This window comes from Salmo salar, chromosome ssa24, assembly GCF_905237065.1.
Source record: "Salmo salar chromosome ssa24, Ssal_v3.1, whole genome shotgun sequence".
In the NCBI taxonomy this organism is placed as follows: domain Eukaryota; kingdom Metazoa; phylum Chordata; class Actinopteri; order Salmoniformes; family Salmonidae; genus Salmo; species Salmo salar.
In genome coordinates, this window is record NC_059465.1 from 29,841,156 (window position 1) to 29,853,012 (window position 11,857).

Consider the following 11,857-nt stretch of genomic DNA (forward strand, 5'->3'; position numbering starts at 1 on the left):
GTGTGTGTGTGTGTGTGTGTGTGTGTGTGTGTGTGTGTGTGTGTGTGTGTGTGTGTGTGTGTGTGTGTTGTGCACCGAGGAATCCAGAGAAAGTGTGTCTAGATGTCTCACATTCTCCTGAACAGTTGACTGAGCACAAACAGAACAGGGTTCAATACGGTCTCTTCACACATTTTGTCTGTTGTGTGTGTGTACATTAGCTAAATGTTAGTCGATTGGGAAAGTGTTTTGCTTTACACTTGCCTATGAGCAGGCTACATTACATACAAGGACTGCAGTGAGAAGGAATACAAGCCCCTTGTGAAGGCAGCACTTCTTTAGCCATGCACAGTAGGAGATCACTCAGTCTTCACTTTGCTCCAATGTGTCTTTATAAAGATGGCGGTATGTGGGTCATAATAGTGAAAGTGTGTGTCTTGGGCATTTCAAGTCTCCCAGACTTTTTATTTTAGTGTGGATCATGATTTTGAGTGACAGGAGTGTCACTTCCTCCATCAGAAAGGAGAGAATAGAAACTGCAGTGAAGAGACAGAGACGCGCGGTGAAAGTTCCTGCAGGCAACGCTGAAACTCCAGCTAACTTCCTGTTCAGATACACACAATGCTGAAACTCCAGCTAACTTCCTGTTCAGATACACACAACGCTGAAACTCCAGCTAACTTCCTGTTCAGATACACACAACGCTGAAACTCCAGCTAACTTCCTGTTCAGATACACACAACGGTGAAACTCCAGCTAACTTCCTACTCAGATACACACAACGCTGAAACTCCAGCTAACTTCCTGTTCAGATACACACAACGCTGAAACTCCAGCTAACTTCCTGTTCAGATACACACAACGCTGAAACTCTAGCTAACTTCCTACTCAGATACACACAACGTGAGCGCAGAAAAGCACACACACACGTACAGAGGAAGGAGAGGAATTGACGCCTCCATTGGAACCTCATCCTCCACTTCCGCAGAGGAAAGGAGATACCACTTCTCCCCCTCGCTTTCTTTCACACCCGTCCCCCTCAGAGGGGCAATAAATCAATCGGCACCAAAATAACTGACCACACTGAGGCAGCCCTGGCCTTCAATACTCCTACACACACAATCTGATCCAAAATACACACACTCAGGTCGGAATTCAATCCATTGCAGATAGAGGATTTCAGGATAGCGTTCAAAAGGCATTTTTGAAGGCATAGTCACACTTTGATCCTCATATAATTTCCCAGTATGGTTAATTATTAGTACAAACAATACAACATAAGCGATTTGAGTGACAGTCAGTTTACACCTCTATTGTTATTCCTAATATCAGTTAGTATCTAAATCCTCTTCAGTCCCTCTGCGTTATACAATAGCAGCATCAGTAAAGACAGAGACGAGCTACAGTGCAGCGTTATCTGCATGGGCGGATGATTAGTATGGAACAAGGTATAGTGAGACACTGAGACGGAGATCCACATGCATGTTATTCACTAGAAATGTCTGAGTACCTCTTTACCACCATTCAGACCCCACTCTATGGTTTTATCCCAAATGGTACCCTACTTCCTATACTGTGCCAGTGCCAGAATAAGTGCACTATTTAGGGAATAGGGTGCAATTTCAGATTTGAGAGAAAGACCCTGTCTTTCTATGCTAATGATTGACATAGGCTACAGTAGTATACTGTGTAAAGGGACTTACCTTTGATTCCAAACTTTGAGTTTCCCCCGAATTTCAAGATGACCAGCATCAATAGAAAACCCATGAAGGCTACTGCTGCAATCCCTACGACCACATATACCTGAAAGAATGACATAGCTGTTGAGCCAGGACCACCACTACCACTCCAAAATACAATGTGTCACAGTGTGTAGCCTACTACCACCAAGATACACCTACCATATAAAAACATGAAATATAAAACTTAAACACACTGTCAACCCTAAACATACTAGATAGTAGTACTACTACTAAAAGTAGTGGTAAAACATATTGAATAAAAACATAAACAAAATGTTATAAGCACTGCTCCCACAACAGTTACAGGCTCCCACAAACACACACAGAAAGAGGTGACTTAGAGTGTGACTTACAGCAACTCTGTCTTCTGGTGGCTCTAGAGGTGTGTCCTCTGTTTTCAAAGAGCAGAGAAGACAGCAGATGCTACAGTATCCCTCATTTCTAATGAAGTTGATGAAATGTCCCTGTCCCTGTGGGTAACACCTTACTTGAGGGGTACCCACATAAGCACTTCATAACAATATTTGTATTATGTCTTGTGGTTGTTGACATAAGCATGTGCTACTTATGAATGCAGTATATATGGGTTAGGTAATGAATGTGTTATGAAGTCCTTATATAGTTACCTTTCAAGTAAAGTGTTCCCTCTGAGTGTCAGAGTGACATAGGCCTATGTACTTGTTAACCTCTGCTGTGTGATTGGATAATGTGAAGGCAGAGTAACTATACCTGTAGTTGGGTCTGTGGTGCCCAGATCCAGAGTGTGAGGAGAGGGAAGAGAAAAAAAACAATTAACACTCAATAACACAAAAAACAAACCTCAGGTATCAGTCTTCAGAGTACTTCTCAAGTCAATCATCTTCACTGTCAGGACATCTGGTATTCATTCAAGTAAAGAACAGTGAATGATTCTCAACAGTTCAATGAGCAATTTAGACAGTCAATGTTGCATGGAAATATTTGAAGAGCCACTCACCATAGTAAAGTGGTTCTGTCACTGTTCCTGTTGGGTAAAATACAAAAAGTACTTGATTGAGAAATAAAGGTCATGGATTAGTTAGGAACTCCCCTCAACTGGTTGTCTAGGTCTAATTGGACACCAATTGAAAATAATTAACAAAAATGAGCAGACACACAGCCCTCTAGGAATTGAGTTTGACACCCCTGTCCTAAGTGTAATTCGACCCCTAGCCCCTACCCCCTAAACACTTGAGTAGATCTGAGAGGATTGGACATATAGGTGTTAGCAATATGGTATTAGCTCCATTTGGCCCTTTGATAGGCCAGGTGGAATTGTTGCCATATTACAATCCAATCCTCTCAGACTGACACAAGTGGGATAGGGGTTGACTACACACCACATACCTCCGTCAAAGGGGTCAAGCATGAAGTGAGCCTCGACGGTCTTGCGGTCTTGTCCGTACTTGTTGCTGGCCAGCAGGGTGTACGGTCCGTTGTTGATGTGTGTGGGGCTGTCCAGCTGCAGGCAGCCGTGGTACTCCCTCTCAGAGAAGTCATGGATCACAGTCATGATGTAGGGTCCCTCATTTACCGGCTCCCCGTTTAACAGCCAGCGGAGATCAGGTTTTGGGTTCCCAGACATACTGAATGGGATGCACCAGTGGTGGTCCGAGTAGGCATCACTCAATTTACTGATGTTAGGGGGAACTGGGGGAGGGTGAGGGGGAAAGAGAGAACGGGTGAGTCAGAAATAGAGAACGAGTGAGTGAGAAATATCGAGGGAGAAGCAAAAGGGGGAATAAAGACAAAACATGGTCCAGAAGAAAAACTAGTCAAGACAACGATATTATTCTCATTCTATTCCCTCCTTGTCTAGAGTCATGTTTGGAACTCACAGAGGATGTCGAGGAAGACTGAGGACTCATTCTCGCCCACAATGTTCTCAGCGCTGCAGGTGATCTTACAGTTGTTGTCCAGTGAAGAGAGGTTATAGAGATGGAGCTCAGACACCTGCCCTGAGGCCTCAATCTGCAGAGGACCATGCAGAGACACAGTGAGTCAGGCACCCACCTCATCCATATTACCAATGCTTTTACACATCCACAACTATTTTGAAACAATTTTGCAAACACAATACCTACTATACAGCTGGCCACGGTCATTGTAAAATATATATATAGTGTGAAACAGTACTGCCGTTAAAGTGTATATTATCCCTGTTCATTAAGAATTGATCTGTTTAAAGGTGTGAATGGTTTATGCCAGGTAAGGGTAGGTCCTTTTAGGATCCCTGTTCACGTCATTCAGGTAGAGCTGTTTGTCTAGGCAACATGTTGATGCTATAGCTCTGTCATATACTCAGACGTGTGAGTTTATAGATGTTTTGCCTTAGTCTTCCTTCGAGCTGAGGTAATTCTGCTACTGGCCAAGTACGTTTGTTTTTCAAGTTAATTCTTTCTGTTAACAAATTTTTCAAAATTGTTCTGCCTTTGTATATTTTGTAAATGCATCTCTGGATCCAGTCTTCTCATCAACGTTACTGTTAAATAAATAACACTTATTTTTGCATCTGCACCTCTGACTAAATAGGATGCCAGATTCTCTGTCTTAAAGAGCGACTGCCCCTAAAAAGCAACTTCTCGTTTTGAAAATGGCCCATGTGACATCAATATGAGTCAGAAAAATGTATTATATTGTCAAAATTGACTACATAGTATAAATAGTAGAATTTTGGTCATAAAGTCAGTCCCGTCCAAAACTGAGATTTGCGAAATGATAATAAAAAAATGGTGTCAAGGAATGAAGGGTACCATAACAGTTTTCCTTGGGTTGGGTTTATTTCAATCCTGCCCACATGCCCACAGCTGGCAGCACCCATAAAGTAATAATCAATTAAGAGCTGATCATAATGCCCATGGTCAATTTGGTTTGACATTTGATATCCCTATAGGGCTAGTTAGGGACCATCACTAAATTATACAATGTACATGGGACAATATTTTAAACGGTCAATAGCTCCCAATTTCAATAACTTAACTTCAAACCAACTGCAAATATAGAAATAATTTAATGAGGAAACTAAAAGTCCCATTTACATCGTGAAATTTATGGATGGTCCCTAACTATCCCCAAATCTATCGAAAGTCAAATGAACTTTGCCACGGTCGCACACCAGCCAGCTGAAGCTAATTGGCTAAATCATTTAGCTAACTCTTCCCACCTGCGAACACATACAAGAGACACCCACATCAAACCACACCCTGAAACCAACTCACAATTGAAATCAGTCATAGCATTTCTTAATAAACCAAATCTAAAACGAGGCCAAATCAGGAAGTGCAGTCGCCCTTTAACAGAAGGAATATGCCTTTAACTGGTGGATTAGTGTTGCTGATGGGTAGGTCCAGGAGTCTTACGTGAGCAGGAACAACTCTGGGCCCAGGTTAGAGGCCCTAGTAACATGGGCACAGAGTTTTTCCCGGGTCAGGTCACGTGGTCAGTAAAGCTCCTGGCCCTACTCATGGGTGCATCTAAAATGGCATTCTATTCCCTATATAGTGCACTACTTTTGACCTAGGGTACCATTTGAGATGCAGCCATGGGATTTTTGGTGGCGGGCGACGGTGGTGACTGACCTCGTTGTAGGAGACGAGTGGGGTCATGTTCCAGATGAGCTCAGGAGAGGGCGCTCCGGAGGTGTTGCATGTCAACACCACATCAGCACCCTCCTGCACCGTCACCTTGGACGGGCTCAGAGTCGCCATGGGAACCACTGCCAATGACAACAAAGGGGAGATTCAATGCAATCTTAAGTTCAAAATCACAGCACAAACACGGCGGTGGTCACACACAGACTACAACTCCATGTGTCTCGCAACTCAGATCAAATTAATTAGACACAGTTTGGAGCCTCTCTAAGTGGAGACAACAACACAACCAAAGGTGGAGAGGATGGGACTGTGACTTGAAGGTGACCCACGTGTCCAATCAGAAGCTTGGCTGCCTCTTAGCCGCAGCCTAATGCATGGGAGCGTCTGGCGAGCAAGGGCCAGTGTCGACAGTCCTGGTTGATAAAATGGACAGATCTCTTATCTCCACTAAGGGACGTCGCCAAGACTCTTATCAGCATGGCAACGCTCTCAATGATTCTAGAACCCAGAAAACGATTCATTTCAGCACTCAGACCATACCATCTGAAGCACCTTACAGCTTGAGCAGTCTCAGTTGCTCTCTTACAAGCACTGCCAGCTGTGGTGTTAACCCTACCCACTCAACAAAGCTACAGTACACTAGTAAAGCACAGTATGCCTTTACAATGTGTCCATCTTTAACAACACACCGCGTGGGCTAAACTGGTTGCAATGGTTGTTTACTGGTTGTAACCAGTTTTAGACACTAGAACCTACAGCATCAACATCCCCAATATAAATATTGGTAGGCAGCAGTGAAGGCCATAGCTTCAGTCAGTCTCAGATAACCTCTGCATCCAACACATAAAAACTACTGCACTGAGCTGTGGATTTCATATAGTACAGGATGACAGAAGGAGAGCGGGAGATATGAACAGAGAAAGAATGACAGAGATGTCCTGAAAAAGAGATGTTGTGTGAGAGAGAGAGAGAGAGAGAGAGAGAGAGAGAGAGAGAGAGAGAGAGAGAGAGAGAGAATGTTAGAGAAAAATAGAGAAAAAGGGGGTTTGCAAGGTTCTCATTGTGTCTATCTGCCTGGCAGGCCTGGGGCATCGTACACATGCCTCTCCCTTGAGTCGTCTTCATATGTCACTCACACAGGGGTCCCCCTGCCGTCTCTCCAGGGGCCTGCAAGTAACCGTGGCGATGGGGAAAATAGCAGCCGAATGGAGTGGAGACTGGACTGCCGGATCAATAAGTGTTATCATTGTCGTTATATAGCCTCTGTGCCCCAGAGCACACTGGTACAGGCCCAGGTTCCTCTTTGTTATCAACACACACTGGTGAGTGTTACTGAGTAGAAGGTGGGGAACTGATCCTAGACCAGCTTTGGTTTGTGGGTAATCATAATGGTTTGTCATTATGATACAGCATGTGAATCTAAGGAGAGTTTATTCAGCAAAGCAATTAAAGGGATTGTTTTCAAACATTTTGGCTGGTAATTATACATTTTCAATTAAAGCAAGGGGTTTGTGGAAAAAGATAAGATCCATGTTGTGTGTTTTGAGGAACATCGGGAGGCGTGCGTGTGTATTTTGGGGCCATTACCACAGTGAGGGGGGTTGAGCCTGGTCAGAGGTTTCCGCCCGCCACCCTCCTCTATACATTTGAGCTCCTGAGCATCAGCCTCCTCTCCCAGCCACAGCTTCATCCACATGTTCTCACAAGAACAGTGCAGCGGGTTCCCTGAAAGAATCCTACACACACAGAGAAACACAGTGTTGAATATTGAATCACACACTGACACGAACACACACATGTATGAAGGTATGCGCACACATGCACTAATGTTTTTTAATTCTTTATTTTATATTATCCATGATGGGGGGGGGGGTGAAAGAATCAACTCACAGATTTGATATGTTTAAATGTCGAAATATCCTCCAATACAGAGATGACAAGTTGTTGTCTTTCAGATTCCTGTCAATCAGAATGTACATTATTATCAATGATTAGTTGAAGGACATATCAAAAATAAATACTAAACGGTACAACCATTCCAGCAACTGTTCTTGTCTGTCTTACAAGATACAATTATTTTTGTAAGAACTGTAGTTTGACCTTCAAATTGAGATGAATTTTGCCTTATAAAAGCCACTCACAGATACTGAAGTTTGAGGTTGTTCTGGAAAGCCAGTCGAGACACATAAGTAAGCCTGCTGTTAGTCACAGTTCTGCAAAGCAAATATACACAAAAACATCATCATATTGGCTAGGATACCGACACCAATCCAATCTGGGCTCCATCATGACCACAAGTATAAGATGTCACATAACAGACTTACAGATTGGTGAGGTTCCGGTAAAAATGCAGGTCTTTGTCATTGATGGATGAGAAGCTACTCTGATTTGCAATATATCTGTTAAAAATTAAATTGGGAAAAAAGGTTAGAGAATAGTAAGTAGTAGGCCTACACTGAACGACAGATGCACGCATATGCAGCACATTTCAAACGATATTAAAAGATGTTGATGTGTTTTTCGGGATGGGAGTTTTTGTTTAAGATTTTTGTCAAGTTCGTTTGGAAATACAGAGGAACCTTCCAATAGACCTTTACTCAAGTCGTCTAATTATTGTCATTTTTAACAGTCTATTATTATATAAACAAAATAAACATTGTTAGGCTACTTGTATTGTATTGTATCTTTATAATCCTATAACGGTGACAGTAGGTGAAAAATATCAAAGGATCGGCTATGGTCTTTAGAAAGACGCTCCCATCATGTCCTCGTAACATCATGCATTCTAAATGCTGTAGCCCTACTTTTGTTTAAAATAACCCTGATGATTCTCTGTTTGTCTTCAATTAGGCTATGCTAAATCTGAACAGCTCTGAAACGTGGGTGGAGATTAATTTAGTCTAGGCCTATTAGTTTTAGTTCACAATGGAAGCAAAATGGCCTAGGCTATACATTTCTCAGAATTGAAAATTCTAGTCTTTCTAGGCTTTTGGGCCTATTATCGGAGCTGGGGGGTAGTAGCCTATTTGCTAATATTTGAACTAGGCTACTGTATGGGTTTCTGCGGGAGTAGGACTACACCTCTCCCCCACTCCGTTGTGTTTCTTCCCGGGGCCACGGAAGAGCGTCAATCCGTACGGATAGCACCACAACAGTCTCTCACCGTCCAGGTGTCCCCATCTCTCTCACACTGACATAAACACGCGAGCGCGTGTACACACACACCCACACACAGTCTATAATTATTGCTTTTTGTTTGTTTATTTATTTATTTTCCTAAGATCACTCCTGAAAAACTATACAATAGGTTTTATTAGCCAATTCAAATAGCCTAATTACTGACTGAGACTTGACCATTCGATTGAATCTTCAATTCTACTCATATTTATAGCCTAAAACGCATAGCCTTTTTTCACCTCATTATTGTGTGCCAATAAGGCAGGCATGCTATGTCTGTCATATATGTTGGGTCCGGTGATGATGGATCATTGACAGTGACTCACATGTCCGTGATGTTGTCCATCTCCAGCTCAGACTGCAGCACTGGGAAAGCCATGATGCCCCGCTCCTGGTCCACACAGGCGATCCTGGTCCCGCTGCAGGAGCAGGACGCGGGGCAGGCGGCCCCGAGCCTCCACAGTCCCATTAATACCCAACACAACTCCAACAGAGACACCCAGCTACCCCTCCGAAAGGCGCTCATCTCGGCTCCCTCCACGCCCGACCCAGGACAGCTCGGATCAGCCAAGCTCCAGCAGAAAGAGACGCTGTCAGATGCTCAACCCAGACGGGCATGCACCAGCCGCTATCCGCGCAAATGGGTGAGACGATGAAAATGGGTTTATCCGTTCCGCTCGTCTCCACAAGAATGCAGCCAGTCACTCAAAATCACATCGAGACACCGACGTGTGTGTATGCCAAGGATTCCTTTTCGCCGTCTCTCTCTCTCTCTCTCTCTCTCCTCTCTCTCTCTCTCTCTCTCTCTCCCGCCTCTCAGACAGATGACACTGATAGGCCTAATTCCACACAAAACACCATGTCCTGTGCAGGTCTGCCAGATTCAGAGCCGTGGATGAATAGATAACCAACAGAGACGATGGAGCCGAAAGCACACACCGTTTAGGCTATTGTCACGTTGTTCAGTCAGTGCACTGAGGAAGAGGCGGCGCGCGTACCAGCATCAAAACATATGTTATAGATCGTCGACGCCGTCATGAATACGCCCTCCAGCCATCGTTCCAATTCTACTGCGATTGCTCCAGATGGTCAGGGGTTAAAGCGCTCTCCTCTCCTCCCGGTCATTCACCTGAGGCCTTGTATTTAGACTTGTGTCCTTGTATAACGGACAAATAGCATAAGCTCGAACATGAGAGATATGGGGCTGGGTTTACAGCCTGAGTGTATTCGAATAGAAAGTCGTGTGTTAATTAAAAAACTAAATGACAACACAGCCAGGTGAGCATCTGCTAAAATCACATTTGATGTATCCCACTGGCACAGCGAGGCATAGGGGCACTAGTCTACTCAGTCACCAATCATTCCCTCTTTAGCTGCTGTGTACCTACCTCCATCACCTTATTAAATCATTAGTCTGTATTTCATAACCATAAAGATTTTAGCCAGCGTGTGCACTGAATCAATAACACGTCACCTGACTGCAGCGGAGGGATGTCATTCACCCGCTGGACTCCTTACAAATGGAGTTATAAATCTGCCTCCTTGGCTCCTTCACACCACACACACACACACACACACACACACACACACACACACCAGTTCTGAGTCGCGCGCTCTCCCCATGTGCAGACACGATGTGACGTAAGCACTGACGCACAAGATGTAGCCTTGGTCTGAATTGAGGAACATAGACGCTACTGAGCTGTAGCCAATGCGGAGTCGACAGAGGATGCTAACATCCGGAAGTGGGAACTCCGCTCAGGCGTCTTTTTACGCCTACTACGTTAAGGTTAACTGAGATGAATCTGTCTCTACAAATCTATAGGGGTGTCTCCAACTTGGAGTTGGGCATAGTACGGTGCAGGCTATATACAGTGCATTCAGTAATATGTTTACACACGATGTAGCCCCTATAGGCCATAGGCCAGGGTACATGCCATAGCTCAGGTATATGATTCAAATGATGTGCTATATTATTGGCACCTATATGCCAGGTGTCCACCCTGACAGAAACCCCCCCTTCGTGTGAACGCGCACACACTCAATTCTTCATTGCTGCGACTTGCTTGCTAGTTGAGATTTCTGCTCTTCACTCCGTTCGGCACAACACCGGCACTATCAGAATCCGGTCCTGATCTATTTGAGTGTCTACCAGCATTTGTAACTTGAGTCTGATAAATATCTGTACAAAACCGTTAATCTGATAAAACTTGCAAGGACAAGAACATCAGTATCTCTGATAAAATTCAGGAGTTTCTGACTTACTTCTGACTTGACCATGGCATTCTCATCCTATATCTCATTCTATTATATGTCGCAGTAAATATACGTGTTGGAAATTCAAGTTAATATAACATTTCTTTGAAATTCAAGTTAACATAACTTAATTGAAATTCAAGTTACTACAATTTTTCCATGTAATTCAAGTTAATGCAACTTTTCCTTGAAGTCCAAGTCTCAACAGTAAATCAGAAAGCAGGTGGCAGGTGGTAATGACTTGGTCCATTGTCTCTTGGTGGGGCAGATGAGTGGAATATATACCAGTTTCTTGAAATACTTTGCAAATGCAGCTTATTTCTATGTGAAAACTGAAATGGTCTATTCATTCCATTTTAGTAGACACTCTTATCCAGAGCAACTTAGAGTAGTGACTGCATACATTTTCATACTGGTCCTCCGTGGGAACCGGACCCACAATCTTAGCATTGCAAAAGCACCATGCTCTACCAACTGAGACACTTAATCAGATCACATCATCACAAACCACTTGATGTCTCAAAGTACTCAGTTAATGTATTGTGTATTGTCTACAGGTACAAACCTAGATTAACCGCCTATGTACAATACAGTAATGGTTTGTAAGGATGGTAAATTAATACTGAACAAAAAGTGGTTGTTTTCCATGTTATTTGATCAAGAAAAATATTTAATTTGATGTGGTGTTGTGTGTCTTTGCTTATAACTTTGCACCTTTTGATGTAAATGTTTTAGGACAGGGTTTTGTTCTTTCTGGATTCCATTAGAATGACAGTTGCAAAGAAAGGGACAGGGCAACAACTCTTACAATTACAACTGTTGAATCCTGCAAGATACTGTTCTTAATTATACAACTACCTTTTTTTGTCAAAACTGGAGAAGCAGATTTTTTGGGGGCCCACGCAATAGATGTCTATATCGTCCGCTAATACTAGTAAAGGCCCAGTGTACTACCTTTGTTTCAAATATTATAAATATATTTTTAGTCAGATTTTTCAGGGGGTGCTGTAGCACCCTCAGCACCCCTACTTCCCTCAGCACCCTCAGCACCCCTACTTTCAGCACCCCTACTTCCCTCAGCACCCCTACTTT

At 43.4% G+C, this 11,857-nt stretch overlaps 1 protein-coding gene across 3 annotated transcripts in view; it reads right to left on the reverse strand.

The window, feature by feature from the left end:
• The window catches only part of ntrk2a (neurotrophic tyrosine kinase, receptor, type 2a), a 56,918-nt gene extending 46,872 nt beyond the window's left edge, over positions 1 to 10,046 (reverse strand). For 2 of the 3 annotated variants that reach the window (XM_014172161.2, XM_014172160.2), the window contains exons 1-12: positions 8,836 to 9,957; positions 7,657 to 7,731; positions 7,474 to 7,545; positions 7,223 to 7,291; positions 6,920 to 7,068; positions 5,318 to 5,454; positions 3,578 to 3,710; positions 3,087 to 3,389; positions 2,698 to 2,724; positions 2,451 to 2,462; positions 2,075 to 2,112; positions 1,683 to 1,782 (exon numbers count right to left, since the gene is read on the reverse strand). In XM_014172161.2, the coding sequence (XP_014027636.1) occupies positions 1,683 to 1,782; positions 2,075 to 2,112; positions 2,451 to 2,462; positions 2,698 to 2,724; positions 3,087 to 3,389; positions 3,578 to 3,710; positions 5,318 to 5,454; positions 6,920 to 7,068; positions 7,223 to 7,291; positions 7,474 to 7,545; positions 7,657 to 7,731; positions 8,836 to 9,035 (1,315 nt within the window). In that variant the 5' untranslated portion in view covers positions 9,036 to 9,957. Of the gene's footprint in view, positions 1 to 1,682; positions 1,783 to 2,074; positions 2,113 to 2,450; positions 2,463 to 2,697; positions 2,725 to 3,086; positions 3,390 to 3,577; positions 3,711 to 5,317; positions 5,455 to 6,919; positions 7,069 to 7,222; positions 7,292 to 7,473; positions 7,546 to 7,656; positions 7,732 to 8,835; positions 9,958 to 9,983 lie in introns of those variants that run through there. The other variant, XM_045706691.1, reaches the window with a different exon arrangement.
• Positions 10,047 to 11,857: the final 1,811 nt, after the last annotated feature.